Below are 17,476 nucleotides of genomic sequence, written 5' to 3' on the forward strand. Positions count from 1 at the left end.
TTGTCTTGCGGAACAGAAGCGCCTGGTTGAAGCTTTACCCATGTTCCGTAGGGCACTGACTGGATATACTGCCGCGATGGGGGAAAACACATCCTACTACTGTCAAGTACCGTAAGCAGCACGAATTTTTTCCTTGGGGTACATGAGCATGAGAGAGCCAGTGAAAGGACGAGGCGTCTGTTCTTTGTTGGATTGGGGGCCCATCTGTGGATATCGTTTCTTGGGCTATAATAGCAGGACTATTATGGAGGTTTCTGTTCTGATTAGGTAACTGAGATTCTGTATCTGTTAGTTTGATCGGAGAAGGGATGATATTGAGAGTTAAAAAAAAGTGGTGGGGGGTAGGTAATCGTAATTGAATCAACTAGCAGATTGCACACAACAAGAAGAAGAGAACACTCAAGAGACATGAGATGTGAAACTTGGATATACTACTGCTATTACAATACTCCTCTAAGCCCTTGTGATTTCCCATAGACAAAGGAAAAAAAAAGAGGGGATCCTCCACAATATTTTCTCTCTTCACCCCCAGAATACAATCAAGAAAAGAAAAAAGAAAAAGGAGGTAGAGAGAGGAAGGGAGGTTGTGTGACCATCCACGATTAACACTCACAGCACCAGCATGCCAAAGAAACTAAAGGCCGCAAAGCCAGCATAAACGCCCATGGCCAACTTGCCATGGGCAAAGAAGCCCGGCGCATTCACTCCCGGCGCTGCCGCACCAGGCGACCCGGAACTCTTCACCGCACCACCACCGCTAACGCCCGCCGTGACCTTACCCGTAGCTGTCGGCACAGAACCCTGGCCATCCACGCCCGCCGCACTCAGCAAGGGCGTACAGACACTCGCGGTAGTCGCCGACTGCGTCTTGGCCCTCCCGGAAAAGGAGCACGCATCGGGGTTATTATTCTGGGCGAGATAATACTGGTTCGCCACAAACGCGAGTTGGTCCTTGGGATCGCAGCCCGAGTACGAGCCGTAGTCTCCAGTGGTAGCATTGCGGGCGATGCCTTCGCAGTACTTTTGGTTTGCGCCGCAGATGTAGTTGAAGTCGTTGGAGTAGGCGTCTTGGTCGTTGGAGGTGTAGGTGCACTGGAGGCTGTTGAGCATGCAGGAGCAGAGTTGGGGATTGACTGTTGGAGGCAAGGGTGAGGCCTCGGCGAGCCAAGTGCCGCCGATGGAGGGACAGGCTGGGGCGGTGTTTGTGGGCTTGTAGTCTGAGCGTTGGGTGGGGGAGGGTGTGACGGAGGCCAGTTGGTTGCGGAGAGAAGTGAAGTCTGGGTAAGGTGAGACGCTGGCGCCGTTGTCGGTCAGCTCGACGAGGCCGTAGTCGTTGGCGCCCATGAACCATTCGTAGACTATGCCACCTGAGAAGACGCTCGTCATGTTGCCGTAGAGGACGGGGACTTCGGTGAAGGGACGGCTTGTGGGACCCCCGGGGAGGCCCTCGATACAGCCGTATTCGGCGAAGAAGACGGGAACGGGGTAGTCGGAGAAGAACTTCACGCGCTCGTCATAGGAGGAGGCTGTGTAGCTGCTGTCGCCGCACCAGGAGTAGACGTTGTAGCCCCAAAAGTCAATGGAGGTCTTGTTGCCTGAGTCGCCGGGCTGGCAGGCAAAGTAATGAGCGAGCTCGTCGCGGGAGGGTACATCAGCAGTAGCATAGCCCACACCGAGGGTCTTGCGGTAGTTTTGGTTCTGGATGTACGTCTTTGTGTCACGGACAGCAGCCTTGACAAAAGCAGCAGCAGCCGTCTGATTGTCTGAACTGACGTTCTCGTTGCCGGCGAAGAAGCCAATAACGTTCTTGTACTTGCTCAGCGAGTCAATGACGCCTGTGTATCTGGTGTAAAGAGTAACATCCCACTCTGGGTCGTTTGAACGAATCGAGGTAGAGGGCTCGCCCAGGTCCGAGACGACGTAGATGTCAGCGCTAGCCAGCTGCGCCATGCAGTCGTCGTGGTTCTGGGTGGGGTCAATGGCATAGACACGGATGACATTGGTGAAGAGCTGCTTCAGGTAGGGAATGTCTCGTCGGCAGGCATCGCCGTCTGCGAGAGGGTCCGTGTAGGTAGTATTGGCGCTGGTGGAGCCGTTGGGGTTGTAGTTTTGCTGATAGGCAACGCCCTTCATGAAGCTGCGAGATGTGTCAGTGTGACGTAGTATGCGAATGCGAGTGAAGCACGACTTACAACTGCGAGCCATTGTTTGTGTAGAAAAAGTGCTGGCCAAAGACCTCAATGTCGGGAATGTCGTCGTAGCTGGCAGCTTGAACGCCACTGGCAGCAAGCGCCACCGCTGCAGCTTGGAGCACGCTCTTCCACATGACCGTTGCAGTGGGCGTGGGTAACGAGTGTGAGAAATTATTAACGAGTGCACCAGGGCGCGAAAGCCTTGTTGTATGTAGGTGTTTGTGTGCAGTCGTGGTGAACAAAGACACGGACGGCTGGTGGAAAGACTGACTACCTAGTGGAGAGGTCGGGGGCGAGGGGTGTTTTCATATGCCAGGGACGCGTGTCGCTGTAGGAGCAGGTTTTACGGCACGGGGCTGCAGGTACTGGGTACGGACGAGTGTGCTATTCTAATCACCTTAATCGCGCTGGCCGGGCCGAGGGGACGACGACGTAATAGGATAGTGATGATGTTGGTGGTGGGTGAGTGGGGCTGTGCTGCTGGCCCACTTCTCTCCACTGATCCCAGGCTAAGCTTTGTGACCTGTGGCTTGGTCCGGTGGGCTTCCCCGGATTCTGCCTGGCGACGCTGCTGCGAGCTGCCACGAGTGTAATTCACGAGTGCAATTCTACTACATGTATGTACCCTTCGTTCATCATGGCACAGCCTGTCTCTCCCATTCTTCTCATCACCCATGGAAGGCTGTGGCACCGAGTTTACGCCCGGCCGTCAGGCCAGCATCCGGCCTCCCGAAGGTGCGCCACTTTCTGCCGCATCTAAGGCCGTTTAGCGTGGCCGCGCGCCTACACACTACGCGTATACAACCAATCTACTACTCACAAACGCACTAGTCCACTCCTCTCAAGCACCGACCCATGTCTTCGCTCACGCCCCTAATAGCACCCGCCCTTTGTCGTGTTCCGTCGTCTTATTTCCGGCTCTCTGCAGTTTGTCAAAACACTGCATCGCTTGCCATCGTGACTCCAACAGCACAAACTGGAACATCATCGCTCTCAGCCCTACATGTATCTGGTTGATTCTGGCTTAAGCATCAGCCCCAACATGTGCCACAGCCATGTTATGGTAGACCTCGGTGTCATCACGGCATCCATTCAGTCTCACCTCCCGAAACGATAGCGTTGGACCAACCCGGATGCTGTGCTTGACGCACCCCTTCACCGGCTCCTGTCAAGTAACGCCGCCACAATTAAACCCTTGTGGCGCAGCATCGTATCCAACCCCACCGAACTGCTGCGTTTTGTCTATGCTTATCCTGCTAAGCTTTGATGTCCCCATGTACTATGCATTAGCCATGGCCAACACTTTGCACTAATGGCTAAGTCCACTCGACTCAATAATAGCGGTCATAACCCTCGACTGGAGACCATGAACAGTAGATATCAGCACAAACTAACTCAATAACATTGGCCTGAGGAAAACATCAAACGTGTGTCAGTGTCCATCGCCTGCAAGATTTGACACTCGAGAATGACAAGTGTTCGAGACTTGAAACTTGTCGTAGCGACTTGGCCATGGGCCTCCCGGGGTCGACAAGACAGTGCGAAACTTGAACGTGCGTTGGTGACTAACACCGGTCAGAACCACGACTGCGTAATGTGGCGCAGTCTGATCTCGTATTGAGATCTCAAAAGGAGTCATAGGGTATTAAAACATAACCAGTCCACTTCTCTGTTCGAAACCAGGGCGAAAGAAAATATGCCTGACACTATCACCTCAACGCAGAATTCAGGCTGCAACCCAGCCAAGTACCCAAGACCTCTGACAACGTGGCAGCCATAACCTTGGCGTTCTTACCCATATTTCTACTGCTTCAGTCGAAACGTTGCGCCTGACTCACTGGCGTCTTTCCTCCGGAAATGTTGAATACCGTGACCATAGCGTTCGTTGTTCCGTTGCCTAGGCTGAGCACATAACCAGAGTCACCTGCGGTCCAGACATCACCAACACCCTCAACAGATGCTTGCCGAGCCGAACTCATCATAAAGACAAAAATCTCGAGCAAAACAACCGTAATCAAATGGGAAGAAGGATACACGAGTATAGCTGCTGATACAAATATCACAACCGTGCCTTTGGTCGAGCCCCGTACTTCCTTTGCACAAACAGTATTTGCACCACCTTTACGAGTCGTCCATTGAATAGATGTCTACATCATTTACCAGTCTCTTAGCAGTTAATATATCGCTAGTTTCCCAATCGGCATGATGCAACATTTTACACAAATGGCTCTGGGACAAAGCAAATCATATACATTGAAGATGTCTAGTCCCTCAGCCACTCGTTAGCTACGACACGCTTCATATGCACGCGAACAAATCAAGGATGCCCGATGCCTTGACACATAATGCCTAACAGTTTTTGACGGATCCGTACGAGCGGGACCGGACATGCGGTGAAGACGAAACAGTGCCTGTATCAGAGCACTAAGCGAAAAATGCCACGCCAATCCTTTCCCAAAGGCGTAATTTTGAATCTAGGACCAAGACTACCTGTTGCAACCAATGCGCAAACCATCCAAATCTCGGCGCTCGGGTACTGCAAGTAGAAGGTTGTGGAGCTGTAGCTGGAGTAGGGAGTGGGGAATGGAGAAGGGGGCGGGAGGGCGGTCGGTCGCCAATGCGACATCTGCTTCAGCAATTTTTCTCTTCCGACCAATTACGTTTGGTAAGATGGCATTGCGACGGGATTGGAGACTGGGTGCAGGAGGGTTTGGGTTCACATATAACGCATTAACGAAGGGGTCGAGAACCCATCCACCCCTTAGCGCCAGTGCTGAACGGGCGGCGTCTATCATCCTCGGGTCGTTCTGATTGTTGCAAGATTAACAAATCACATTCCTTTTCCAAGGTTCAACAAGGGAACACTTCTTTTTTGAAGCTGCTTACGGTCTTTTCGACCTGTTTTTCTCGTTGCTTTCATATTGTTGCTGGACGAAACATCGACTTGTACATCACCAGATGAGGAGATTTGCATTTAAGCCTTTCAAGGGCGACAGGACGGCTCCTATGGATGGTATGTTCCCCGCTTTTACCTGTTCATGCGGGCCGAAAAAAAGTAAAGTGGTATACCACAGCCTTATCGTCTGACACCCAAGGCAGATCCCACAGAATCTCGGAATCCAGTACAAAAACGACGAGAGCAAGTTCGCAGGGCACAAAAGTATGTTTCTAAACGTTCTCATTTCTCCTGCGGCATGTTCTGCATGTTTGCTACCAACAACATGCGATGTTGTTTCTCTGGACTCCTTTAATTTAACATGACACTTAGAACCCACCGCGAGCGAAAGGAAACATACATCGCATCTCTAGAAAGCGAAATTGTTCGCCTTCGTGCCAAAGAAGCACGCCTCGAGTCAAAAATCAAAACACTCTATGCCGAAAATAGTGTCCTAAAAAAGGGCTTGACACAACAAGATTTCCCGCTACCCACAGTAACCGAAGCAATAGACGAGACCATAAGTCTCACCGTCTTCCAAGAAAACAGCATCGCAAAAAAGGGAAGCTGGCGAAAACAAATCTCCGTCACACAACCCCACAAACCCATCACAAACTTCTCCCAACCAATATCCCCCCCTTCCTCCAAATCCTCATGGCACTCGCCCTCCTCCCCAACCCCCACACCACCCCCATCCACCCACCTTGGCGCCCTAGACCCCGAAATCATCGGCATGGACTTTGTCCTCACCCTCGAATCCCCCTGCCTCTCCCACACCGACATCTCCCCCGTTCCGACCCCGCACCACCCCCGTACATCCAGTCTCCCCACAACAACCGGCCACGCCCTCACTCTCTCCGCCTGCCTCCTCCACACCCACCCCTCCCCGCCAGGCCACCGCCAGCACTCGCAAACTCCGTGGCGCGCACCCCGCTCCTCGCTCTCGCATTTGCTCAGCATATCGTCCAACGTCCCACTTGCAGATGGCGAGGTGACGCCTGTCCAAGCCTGGGAGTATGTCAGGCAGCATGCGGCGTTTAGCGGGTTGGAGGTGGGCAGGTGGGAGATGCTCAAGGAGAAGTTGGTCGGTGCGGTACGGTGTTATGGCTATGGCGGTGTGGTGGAGAGGAAAGTGTTGGAGAATGTGGTCTTTGAAGCGTTTGTTGTTGGGAGGATTTTCTAAAACGGAGGCGGAAATGGTTATGGGTTACTAGAAAGGGAAATAGGGTGAGTAGGATATGGTACTCCTCTCCCTTTTGTTGTTTATATGATAGTGTTACAGGTAATTGGACTACGGTACAGTTGGGCAGATGCCACGGCTTACGGAATCTAATGTTATTTCTATGCTCGAGTTCTCCTTAGGTTTGGTGTTGCTACAAGCCGACAGTGTGCAACCTACGTATTTGCTTCCGGGTTTCGGGAGCTGAAGCCGGTGGGAAGACATCCCCAGCGGTGGGCCGCGGTCTATGCATCTGCCGCGCTGGGGTTGGAGGACTAGCAGGCCGACTCGTCTCAGTAGGCTGCTTGTTCACTCCACGCGGTGTATGACGGGCTTCATACTCAATATCCTCCCCATCCTCTTCCTCAAGATCCTCGATATCATCTTCCAACTCTTTCAGCGCCTCGTCAGCTGACTTAATCTTCCTCTGATGCGTTCTCACCACTCCACCCCACAAAGTCTCCAAATCCGTTTCCGCTCTCTTCTCTTCGGTAAACATTTGCACCACCACATTAACACCTGGCTTGACATCCCGGAACCCGACAAACTCTTGTACATTATCGCCTGGCATATGTGTATCTTCTGGATGTGCTTCTAGTTTGCCCAACGTACAACAGATCCAGCCCGTGCGAATACCGTCGTCAATATTGCCTTCTGGTATTGCTCCGCCAACATTCGCCAACATGCGCATCCGTTTTGCCTTGCGTCTCAGCTTGATTTTCAGTTCGTTCCGGCCGAGCAATCCTGCTGCATTTGCCTTCAAACCGTGCTCTCTCCGTAGGTACCGACAGAACCTGTCTGCCGCTACGTGTAAATGTTTCTCTGACCGGGCTGTGGCGATGATCATGATTAGCTTGGGACCAAGCGCTGGTGGGGGATCGAGGTGCCGTAGGTCGAGAAGCTCTAGATCATCTAGGCCAGCCGTGACGGAAATGTAGTCGAGAAGGGTTTCGAGGAGAGGTGGAGGGTTTGGTGGAAGCGCAGGTATCTCGGCGGGTTGTTGGACTGGCAATTGTACGGATGATTGCTGTTTGAGATACCATGGAATAGAAGCATCTTGTGTGGAAGGCGTTGGCGCAGCCTGTTCTAGATTGTCGATGGAATCTGCCGCAGGGTCGTTTGAGTCGGACCTCAATGTCGCTTGTTTTTCATTATTGCTTAGAAAAGCGAATTCAGGGTCTTCAGTTGAGGGATTGTTCTTTTGCGATCCGCGAGACAGGCTCGTGCTGAATGCGCATTGTGGAGGTTTCAGAGGCGAGGCGCGGGATGGTATGCGGTTGGTCTTTGGTATTATTGGCGACGGACGTGCGCTTGCTTTTAAACACGAACTGCAGATAAATCTCGAGGAAACAGCTCTCGAAACCGACATGTCGAAGCGCAATGGACGTGCTGCAGCGTAGGTGGCGTTGAAGATGTGACATTTGTCGATGACATGGGATGTTTTGCCAGCCCCTACTAGCGTATGCGACACAGGCGAAAGGATTGTGGCTGCTGTGGCGCTGCACTTAAACTTTTTATTGGTCAATGACAATTCACGTGATGATAAGATCTTATCAGTCCCGCAGCGGGCAGGAAATTTTGGCGGGGTCTTGTTTGAGAGTGAATTTCCAAGCAAATTCGCCACACATTCCGACTCATAAACACTCAGATTATTGCTCTTCGTTTTATACCCATATCATTTCTCTCTGTTACGACCAGAGAAACTCCAAACACCTTGACCACACTGTTGCTGCCGAATCTCTTCGCCAAAATGGACGGCACAATGACTGACGCTCAGTCCTTTGCGCCTGCGCCTAAGAACGCAGCAACAATCCTCTGTGCCGACTGTGGCGCCCCGGTCGACGGAACCATATCTGGAGCCTTTTGCTACGACTGTATAAAACTCAAAACCGATGTTACCGGCGGTATCCAGCGTGAAGCCATCCTGCTCATGTGCCGTGACTGCGACCGATGGCTCTCCCCACCCTCGACTTGGGTAGTCGCGCCCCCAGAGTCGCGCGAACTGCTCGCTCTGTGCCTCCGGAAACTGCGTGGACTGAACAAGCTACGAATTATTGACGCGAGCTTCATCTGGACAGAACCGCACAGCAGAAGGATAAAGGTCAAGATCACGGTGCAGTCGGAACTGAACGAGGGTGCCATCATGCAGCAGACCTTTGAAGTCGAATACACACAAAACTACAACCAGTGCCCGGATTGCGCAAAGAGCTATACGCACAACACATGGAGAGCCTGCGTACAAGTGCGGCAAAAGGTGCCGCACAAGAGGACCTTCTTGTACCTAGAACAGCTGATCCTGAAGCACGGCGCACACAAAGACACCATCAACATCAAAGAAGTACACGACGGCATCGACTTTTTCTTCGCACAAAGAAATCACGCAGTCGCCTTTTGCGACTTTTTGAAGGCCGTTATCCCTGTCAACATCAAGAGGTCCGAGGAACTCATCTCACATGATATCCACACGTCGACCAAGAACTACAAGTTCTCCTTCTCATGTGAGATTGTACCTATCTGTAAAGACGACCTTGTCGTACTTCCCATCCCACTGGCCAAGAAGATTGGCAATATCTCACCTCTGACACTCTGCTCACGCATTGGCACATCTGTCCAGCTCCTTGACCCAGCAACACTACAAACTGCCGATGTTGCTACCGATATATATTGGCGGACGCCATTCCGACCACTGGCAGACGTGCAAGAGTTGACTGAATTTGTTGTCTTGGACATTGAGCCCTTGGGTAAGCAATCTGGACGCAATTTTCTCGCAGAAGCAACTGTAGCACGCGCGTCCGATATGGGTGTCAATGACACAACATATTACTGCCGAACACACCTTGGTGGTATTCTCCACGTTGGCGACTCGGTAATGGGTTACCTGCTTGCCAACACAAACTTCAACAACGATCTGTTCGATGTCCTCGAACAGAATAACAAATACGCATCGGCTATTCCAGATGTGGTCCTCGTCAAGAAGTTCTACCAGCGGTCCCGTAAGAGCAAGAACAAGCGCAACTGGCGCGTCAAGCGCATGCACAAGGAGGAGGGCGAGATGCTGCCTCGCAAGCAAGACCAGGAGAAGATGGAGCGCGACTTTGAGATGTTCTTGCAGGATGTTGAGGAAGATCAAGAGCTCCGACAGACAATGGCACTCTACAAGGCCCAGCAGCAGCGCGATGCAGATGCAATGGAAACGGAGAGCAGTCTTGGTGATGACGAAGACGAAGGCATTCAGATTCCAATGGATCAGCTACTTGACGACTTTGAGGATATGAAGATGGAGGACTAGACGCGCAAGCGCACGTGGGATTTTGGGTCAGTTATTTTGGCGTTTTTGCTGCATTTCATGGCGTTCCTTGCTGGAAAAGTGGGTAGGTCCTGTCACTCGCAAGGATGTGAGTATTCTAGCTTGTGGTGGCTGCTATCCGGCTGCTGAAGACAAGATGAGAAGAGTCTAGCTGATGGACGTTTACCCCTGTGCGGGCAAATCTGGCCGTAGACTTGCCCAGATAGGGCGCGCCTAAGATTACCTAATTATCCTTAGACTCAACTGTCACGGACATCAGCGTGAGCTAGCGAGCTGACTTGACCGCAAAATTCCCGACTGCGGCGAATCGTAGTCGCAAGCTCGACGATTGCCATGCCGTCTGGCGGCGGTAATCCTCGTTGACTGCATATAGCAATGACATTATATTCCGTTCACGGCCGCGACCCGCACGACAAAGTTTCCAAGGCTGATGCATTACTCGCGCATCAGATCCAGCCAAATCTTTGTGGGGTGGCCGCCTAACAGATGGGGCGTACTCCACACGGGCCTTCCACGTGCGTTTCAGTAGGACAGAGTTTGTGGTGGCGGCAAGAAAAAAAACTTCTAGCTTAGGAAGGAAGAAAGCCATTACCTTGTTGCATTTTGCCAACATTTTGACAGCGGCTGAAGCGCTTGGGAACTGCTCGGAGGCTTGGTCGGTCGGGTTGACTTTTTGTATAACAAACTGTTCGTATTCCAAATCTGAGTACACTACAGTGCCACCAAAATCCTAGTGCTGTCAATCAGGGTAATGCTTTTATTTTATTTTCAAACTGAAGATCATGACCCTGACTCTGAGCATGAGAGAAGCAGCTTAGGCAACATGGCACGGCAATGTGCATGTCGCACCACTGCTGCACTTGGCACCCTTGTAAGGCCAGCCATCCCGTCCCAACATCATGATGTTCGCCTGCGCCGAACGGCTTAATGACTATTTACGACACATCTCTAATGCTTGTTCCGCTGATAAGTATTCCTTCGGCCCTGTCGCGGATCGTATGGGCGGCCACGACCTCCACCACGGCTCGGGTTTACATGGATCTAATCGCTTACCCCGGCCCCAAGTCTTGTTTCCTGAAACTGGGCGAACTAGCATCTGGTGCTGTGTAAAGAGGGGAGACGAGGCGCATACGTACTCTAGAGGCTTATTCGCTCTAAAAGTACTTCCAGACTGTAGTCATCTACGACTCATCCGCTGGCGGACCACACACCTCCCCCCATCTCTAGCTCCTCCAACATCACTGGACCATCATGGCAGACGAAACGCCTGCCATGAAGGATGAGTTCACATCCATCATGATGATGCTATTCCAGAATCCCCCGGACCCAAATGAGCGCATTCCGGTGTGGAATCGCAAGGGAACAATATACGGTATCACTATCCCGCTGCAGGTACCATTTACAACACCCCCCACGGTGAGACACCGACAAACCGAACTAAACATTGACAGGTCCTCTGCTGGGTATTCGTCGCAAGCCGTCTTCACACCCGTCTTCGCGTAGTCCGCGAGCCTGGTCTCGATGGCCTCTTCGTCGTGCTGGCAGCGCTATTCAATCTCGCTGCCCTCGTCGGATTCCTGCTGAGTAAGTCTTGCCTTGCTGTTCACGGTTTTAACAATTTTTTTTCTTTCCTTGAAGGGGAAACATCTGATTGTTTTTTTTTCTCTACAGGTCTAAACTACGGCATGGGTCGTCACCTCATCTACATTATCCCCGTGCTCAAACCAACCATGATGACAATGTACATCAATAATGCCTCGTACCACACCACTACCGTTTGCATCAAAATCTCGCTTCTCCTGCAGTACCTTCGCATGTTCCGCAACGGCGCGCGTCGCATCGTGTGTAAGGTCGTGCTTGGGCTCGTTGGTGTGTGGTCGCTGGTTTTCCTCTTCATGGCTTGGTTCCCGTGCTTCCCTGTTTCTGCCTTTTGGACAAGAGCGCCCGGGGCGAAGTGCTATGGGTATGGGTACAGTTCTGTGGGCGAGGCGAAGGCGTCGGTTCTGGCTTTTGCGGCGACCAATATGATGTTTGATTTCATCATCTTTGCTATTCCGCTCACTGAGTATTGTCGGAACAATCTGAGGCGCAAGGAGGTCATTGCTATGACGGGACTGTTTGCGTTTGGTGCCATGTTAGTACATCGACGTGATTTGCTGCGATACTGGCTGACTCATTTTTTACAGTGCTGTTTTGATGTCCGTTCTGCGTCTCTGGGCTATGTTCAAACACAACAAGAGTTCAATCCAGAGTTTCGATTATGTCTGGTAAGAAACAATTCTCTTGTTCTAAACCACTCTGAAATGGGACCCTCACTAATGCTGGATTGTATAGGTGGTACCCCGAAGTCATCATCATTTCCTTCATCGAAGTCAGTTTCGCAATCATGTGCGCCTCAATGCCCATCTTCTGGCCTACCGTCGTCGCCAACTGGGGGCATATCTTCATCACCAACGAAGTCCGCGTCACGTCTCACGAGCGCCTCGATAGCGTTACCCAGGACCAAATCGAACTCACGAGGGCGGGATCGTTAAAGAGCGTGGATAGCACCAAGGGCTTGACAAGAGTGGAGTCTGAGGGAAACATTCCGTATGATAGCGGATATCTCACGCAACCGGGCAAAAATGAATTGTTCTCGACTATGCATGTAGAGGTGCGGCCTCAGTCGCATAAGTCGCGGGACAAGCAAGGCCGTGCTGAATAATGTATAGAATCAATTTTTTTAATTGGGTTTTACTTCTGATTCTTTGTCAATATTTAATTTCCCGGTGCAACGGAAACTGGGTATATTCAGTGCATATGCGGCGCACGTTACACTTTCCAGCAAAAAAAAAAAAGCTTGACACCACTTAGTATTCTGCGTTTCTTTTTGCATACTTGGACGTCGAAACATTTGATGATTCATTGTTTCACACATAGATAAACACGAGCTATCCAACAAAACACACCTTGATGCCCCCGTCTTTCCTCCTCCTTTCTCACTGTTGCGCAACTCGGAGAAATTTAAACTTTCGCCACTCTGCTTACGTAGTACTACTACTTTCCGATCCCCAACCCCCATCACTTTGATCCCCGGCCAGGCACCCCCTGCTAATTGACAAAACTTCCCATCTCTATACTTTCCCCGCACTTGTGCCTCACAAAATCCCTTCAACCTCATAAACTCTAACTTCTACTGCCGAACAAAGAGCCAGAGAAAAAAAAGGTAATAACCCCCCATCATCCCCTGTCGCGCTTCGTGGCAAAATACAGATTTGAAATAATACTCTTTCGAAACCAAGTTTCCTTTATGCCCTGCTTGGCCGGCCAATTATTCCCTAAGAAAGAACGATGCGAAACAAAATGTACAGGGAAGTCGACGTTTCGTTTTCCGTTCTTTCTCCCAAAGGTTATATAGCACAGCACTTCTTGGACTTGATGCATGCGTTGGGGGGAGATGCCGCCTATACATGCTCGATTTGGGAGTAGCGCTTCTCTTGTGTTTGTTGGATAAAAAGAAGGTAGCGCGTGTTGGTTGGCTGCTTCTGGCTGGTTTTAACGTTTCAGGCAGGGAATATGGCTGTGGTGATTATAGGTTGGACCTTGTCTTAATACTTAGCAGGGAAGGGGTATATGTTGGAAAATATATTGGGTGGGGACAATAATGCTTGGTTCCGTGAACTGCATGATCGGGGGGGCTGGGCGATGGTAGATCGATATTTGAGTTTTCTATGACGATGATATTTGGCTAGGAATACGGTATAAAGTTTGTTCTGAGACTGGATAATGTGGGAGAGGAGGTGGTGTTTCCCAATCTATAGGAAGGCTGTGTAGATGAGTATCAAGAACTGATATCTGATAGTTTTGTATCAAGACGGTTAGAAGCAAGGGGCAGGGCGAGTCTGCGATGATGTATACTCTTTGCACTGAAATGCGGACGCCTCCCATGGTAGTTTGATCGGTGTCGGATGTTGTTGCGGATGTCTGAGCAACTGATATTATCGTGGTTGACTGGTGTCGGTTGTGGATTGGTCTCGCTGATGAGTGAGGGTATCGCCCGTCCTACTTCCGGCCTGCCTCCCACGTGATTGTGGCTAACGAGCGACGGCTGTCGATTGGTGTCGCTCCTCTCCCCTGCTCAGCGACGGCTGTCGATTGGCCTGCTCTTCTGCCCCCGCCCCGGCGAGCGACACCAATCGACAGCCACATCAGTCCGAGCACCGTCGGATCGGAAGACATCCGATACAAACACAGTGCAACTTGAAGATGAAGCACAACGCACAACTACGGCTAACTCGAGAGCTTGCATACTATAGAGATGTGCAAACACGCTGCCCTACAGCTCCACAAGCCCGCCATCGATCCCTCGTCCGGCGTGCTCGCCTTCTGCGAAGCTAACGACACGGTCGACATGGCGCGTTGCATGGTAGGTCTTGGTGTCGAGCATCGTTCAGAGGTACTTGATGAACTGGTCCGCATCCAACTCGGTGGCTTCGTGTTATATCTCTACAAAACGGGCAGCACCCTCGTAGATGATGGTACCGTCGGCTAGTCGATAGTAGCTAGTGAACGACGAGGTGTTGAGTTGGGCGTTAGCGTCTGGGTTCTCTTGATGAGTCTTGACTACCTTAAGAATCTCTTCTAGCTTAGGGATATTTAAGTGCATTATTATGGGGGGAAGTGCTTAATAGATAGCCTTAAAGTAGATCTAAAAGTTGAAGAAATAGCGGTTAAAAATCTACTCTACAATGTACGTGTGCGCTTATCTAATGCGTTTAATGCGGCTACGGCATTAAGTAGCAATGCTAGTCGACGGGGCAGGAGCTGTGAAGACGGTTCGACTGCAAACCTTTTAGAAGTTCGAACACCACACAGTTACCTTCTCGTGGGCACCTGCTACCCAGTCGGCAATGAGGGCGAGAAGAAGCTTCAGTCGCTCCGAGCGGCCTGTAAAACAGGCCACGATGCTGCTAGCGTTGTCTTTGTCGGGCAGTGGGCATACTTCCTTCTGCTTGTCCTCGCCCTCCGCTACTGCTGCTTCCTCGTCTGGCCGAAGCAAAGTTAAAAGAATATTTTTATAGCCGCGGAACTTGGCTGCTTCTATGTGGATGTTTACTAGCAGCTTATACAAGTATGCGACGTACTAATTCTTGTCGTAGAGTTCCTGATACTCTACTAACGTGTCGTTGTTAGCCACGTCATAGATCTCTATAGTAAAGAATATAAGAACGCAGACAGACGCGAGTTCTAGAATCTGGCGATATTTACTATTCTAAAAAAGTTGCCCTTCGTTAGGCCCGTCCTCCTTGTTTTTGTGATAAAGTTTCTAGTACACGTCCCCCACCTCGTTGTCCCACACCTTGCGCGACAGTAGGCCGTTTTCAATGTGGATGCGCATTAAATAGGAAGGAGGCATGAGGTTCCCCAGCCGATGTACATCACCACAGGGGTATATATGGCAACTTGACTGGTACGTGCTGCGTAGCGTGTATGGGCCTAGTGACAGCTTCAAAACACGACCCAAGTTAAGAACGGTGTCGTATCGGTTGAAGAAGCCCTCAAAGGCCGCTAGGATCGCACCGTATTGGAGGGTGGTAGGGTCAGTAACCTGCTCCGCGTACGGGTTTTGTAGCGTCTTTGAAGCATACAACCGCTGGGCGTCTCGGTCCACTGCTTCGTCCTGCAACATGGAAATAATGCCCGAGGCCTTCTCAAGGGACCATGGGACTGGAGTGGCGGTCAACGTGACACAAAAGTTGGGTTGGAGCCAGCGCGCAGCTTTCCAAGCATTGACGTGGCGGCCACCTTTGGTGTGACCCTCGTCGATCACAACGACGCCAACATGGCCAGCGAGGCACTCAGGGAGAAAGGCAGGCGTGTCTTCCATGGCCCGAGCAGAAGAAGACGCAACAACACCAGAAAGGCCGCCGTCCGTCTTGCCATGGCGATGAGCAAGCGTGCCTTTGGTCACAATGATGAGCGTGTGTGCCTTGAGTACGGAATCCTCAAGAAGAGGATGAGACTGGGTAAGCGTTTCGGTCAACTGTCCGACACCAGGGCGAAGATGCGTCGCCTTTTCGCGGTCGTTTCGAACAACGATTGCATACTTTATAATATCGCATTGGTGCTATCAAGACGAGCCAATCGACCAATTCACCGATTTTCTCCGTAGTGTTGATGACTTCTGGCTTCATGTTTAGTAGATAGGTTTTGCCCCTATAAATCCTTATATATAAGAAGAGGGAGGAAAGACTTGGTTGAATATTATTATGTGTCGCAGCCTTTGCCAGCCCGCAGCAGTAATGACTTCATCTGAGCCGAAGCAGCAATGAAAACAACAAAATTGATAGTTGTAACGGTACCTCGGATAGTTTAAATGAAGACGGTAGACAGCAGAGATTGTTGAACAGAATAAGATGTGATATTGTTGTATCTAAACTATGAACTACGTAGATATTTATGCTAGGCAGTGGGACAGTTTGGTAGTCATGGTTGTTGTTTGGTGAAATGATTGTGTGTTTGGTTTGGTGAGTTGTGAGATGGGAATCTACAAACGACAGAGATAGCAATACACAGATTTCCTACAATATAACTACACGGGCGACAGCAAGCCTACGTCAAGGGCGTAGAACGCGGTGCGGGGTTTGTTGGCATCCAACATAATCATGCAGTGCCAGTTCTCTAGTTAATAACAGGTGCTGGTCTCCAAAGTTTTTTTCTTTGTGTAAAAAATAGCCAATAGATAGGAAATATTCGCTGTTTGGTGAGTGTATAAGTGTGATGCCGACTACAGTACATAGTCGCTCGCGGGTGCGACCAATTGACTGTTGTCGCCCGTCAGCCACAGCAGCTAGCCATATTTAGAATGTGGGGCGAGCGACGGCCGTCGCTCGCATCCTCCCCCCTGCCAAGCGCCACCAATCAACAGCCGCCGCCGAGCAGGGGGGTCGAGCGACGGCCGTCGATTGGCCTGCTTGTCTACCCCCCACCTGGCTGGCGACACCAATCAACGGCCGTCGCTCGCACCCCCCTGTCGATTGGTGTCGCGCCCCCTACATACCCATAGTGGCTAGCTGTGGCTGGCGAGCGACAGCCGTCGATTGGTGTCGCCAGCCACCCCCCTGTCCAGCGACGGCTGTCGATTGGCCGGCTTGTCTGATCCCCCCACTGGCGAGCGACACCAATCGACAGCCGTCGCTCGACCCCAACCCTGGCGAGCGGCACCAATCGGATCACGCCTGATTCCAAAGCAGGTAATCCACATCCCACCCGTCTTGTACACATAGCTTGATCCGATGCGTACTTCAATCACTAACAAAGGCCAACAGCCTCAACTCAATCATGTTGATCCAATCCAGTTGCGACGGTATCAGCCATCCGTCCGATGTTTTGATGAGAGAATAGCAGACATCCAAAATACTGACTCCGGCCATCGACAAATGGAAGGGGATGCGCGTACCAACTCTATATAATTACGGCAGATGTACTTTTCGTGAACAACATCGAACATTCACCGTCACCAGGCCTTTGCCGCGAACGACTGGAGATCTCCTGGAGGTATGGCAAGGGTTTGACGAGCCGAGCCTAGTCGATGCGAAGGATTGAACTGCAACTCGAGTAGTTGTTCCGCCTTGGCTACAACTACCGGCATTAGGCTATATGCAGATATCACGTTGATTCTGTTAACGCAGAATGCCAAATACAAGATGATGAAGAGAAGTCTCGTAAGTATATCTTCATCGAGTGGTCATATTCTGATTGCGACTTTTCTGTACAAGGATTTGGCGTGAACGCTCAGATTTGGGGCACGGAAGAGACTCTCCCCAACAGTGGCAAAGTAGCTG

At 51.1% G+C, this 17,476-nt stretch overlaps 6 protein-coding genes across 6 annotated transcripts; 2 read left to right on the plus strand and 4 right to left on the minus strand.

Moving 5' to 3' along the window:
• Positions 1-336: 336 nt before the first annotated feature.
• On the minus strand, positions 337-2,482 carry PSV08DRAFT_399257 (carbohydrate-binding module family 43 protein). Its single transcript, XM_014224655.2, has 2 exons — positions 2,193-2,482; positions 337-2,137 (listed from the first exon to the last, which is right to left on the minus strand). The coding sequence occupies exons 1-2, from the start codon at positions 2,324-2,326 to the stop codon at positions 610-612; spliced, it is 1,662 nt and encodes a 553-aa protein (XP_014080130.1). The 5' UTR covers positions 2,327-2,482; the 3' UTR covers positions 337-609.
• Positions 2,483-3,873: 1,391 nt separating this feature from the next.
• On the minus strand, positions 3,874-4,380 carry PSV08DRAFT_269898 (uncharacterized protein). The gene has a single exon (XM_014224656.1). It carries the CDS (start codon positions 4,172-4,174, stop codon positions 4,004-4,006), a length of 171 nt encoding a protein of 56 aa, XP_014080131.1. The 5' UTR covers positions 4,175-4,380; the 3' UTR covers positions 3,874-4,003.
• Positions 4,381-5,839: 1,459 nt separating this feature from the next.
• PSV08DRAFT_399258 (uncharacterized protein) lies at positions 5,840-7,748 on the minus strand (the record flags this gene model as incomplete). The annotated part of the gene is made up of 2 exons (XM_066093574.1): positions 6,527-7,748; positions 5,840-6,135 (listed from the first exon to the last, which is right to left on the minus strand). The coding sequence occupies exons 1-2, from the start codon at positions 7,713-7,715 to the stop codon at positions 5,840-5,842; spliced, it is 1,485 nt and encodes a 494-aa protein (XP_065949854.1). The 5' UTR covers positions 7,716-7,748.
• A 224-nt stretch (positions 7,749-7,972) lies between these two features.
• PSV08DRAFT_399259 (NMD3 family-domain-containing protein) lies at positions 7,973-10,047 on the plus strand. Its single transcript, XM_014224660.2, has one exon. It carries the CDS (start codon positions 8,097-8,099, stop codon positions 9,633-9,635), a length of 1,539 nt encoding a protein of 512 aa, XP_014080135.2. The 5' UTR covers positions 7,973-8,096; the 3' UTR covers positions 9,636-10,047.
• An 813-nt stretch (positions 10,048-10,860) lies between these two features.
• Positions 10,861-12,392, plus strand: PSV08DRAFT_269927 (uncharacterized protein). Its single transcript, XM_014224661.1, has 5 exons — positions 10,861-11,045; positions 11,105-11,237; positions 11,325-11,787; positions 11,840-11,920; positions 11,988-12,392. Exons 1-5 carry the CDS (start codon positions 10,905-10,907, stop codon positions 12,355-12,357), a joined length of 1,188 nt encoding a protein of 395 aa, XP_014080136.1. The 5' UTR covers positions 10,861-10,904; the 3' UTR covers positions 12,358-12,392.
• A 2,566-nt stretch (positions 12,393-14,958) lies between these two features.
• PSV08DRAFT_347895 (uncharacterized protein) lies at positions 14,959-15,826 on the minus strand (the record flags this gene model as incomplete). The annotated part of the gene is made up of 2 exons (XM_066092803.1): positions 14,959-15,675; positions 15,740-15,826. The coding sequence occupies 2 exons, from the start codon at positions 15,824-15,826 to the stop codon at positions 14,959-14,961; spliced, it is 804 nt and encodes a 267-aa protein (XP_065949855.1).
• Positions 15,827-17,476: the final 1,650 nt, after the last annotated feature.

This window comes from Bipolaris maydis, assembly GCF_028858645.1.
Source record: "Bipolaris maydis strain C4 unplaced genomic scaffold PSV08scaffold_2, whole genome shotgun sequence".
In the NCBI taxonomy this organism is placed as follows: Eukaryota; Fungi; Ascomycota; class Dothideomycetes; order Pleosporales; family Pleosporaceae; genus Bipolaris; species Bipolaris maydis.

Excerpts from the sequence above, each read along its gene's own strand:
- PSV08DRAFT_399257 (XM_014224655.2), bottom strand. The coding sequence starts at position 2,326 with ATGTGGAAGAGCGTGCTCCAAGCTGCAGCGGTGGCGCTTGCTGCCAGT. Across the intron at positions 2,138-2,192 it reads ACAAACAATGGCTCGCAGTT|CTTCATGAAGGGCGTTGCCT; the intron begins GTAAGTCGTGCT and ends CACATCTCGCAG.
- PSV08DRAFT_269898 (XM_014224656.1), bottom strand. The coding sequence starts at position 4,174 with ATGATGAGTTCGGCTCGGCAAGCATCTGTTGAGGGTGTTGGTGATGTC.
- PSV08DRAFT_399259 (XM_014224660.2), top strand. The coding sequence starts at position 8,097 with ATGGACGGCACAATGACTGACGCTCAGTCCTTTGCGCCTGCGCCTAAG.
- PSV08DRAFT_269927 (XM_014224661.1), top strand. The coding sequence starts at position 10,905 with ATGGCAGACGAAACGCCTGCCATGAAGGATGAGTTCACATCCATCATG. Across the intron at positions 11,788-11,839 it reads CTGTTTGCGTTTGGTGCCAT|TGCTGTTTTGATGTCCGTTC; the intron begins GTTAGTACATCG and ends CATTTTTTACAG. Across the intron at positions 11,921-11,987 it reads CAGAGTTTCGATTATGTCTG|GTGGTACCCCGAAGTCATCA; the intron begins GTAAGAAACAAT and ends TGGATTGTATAG.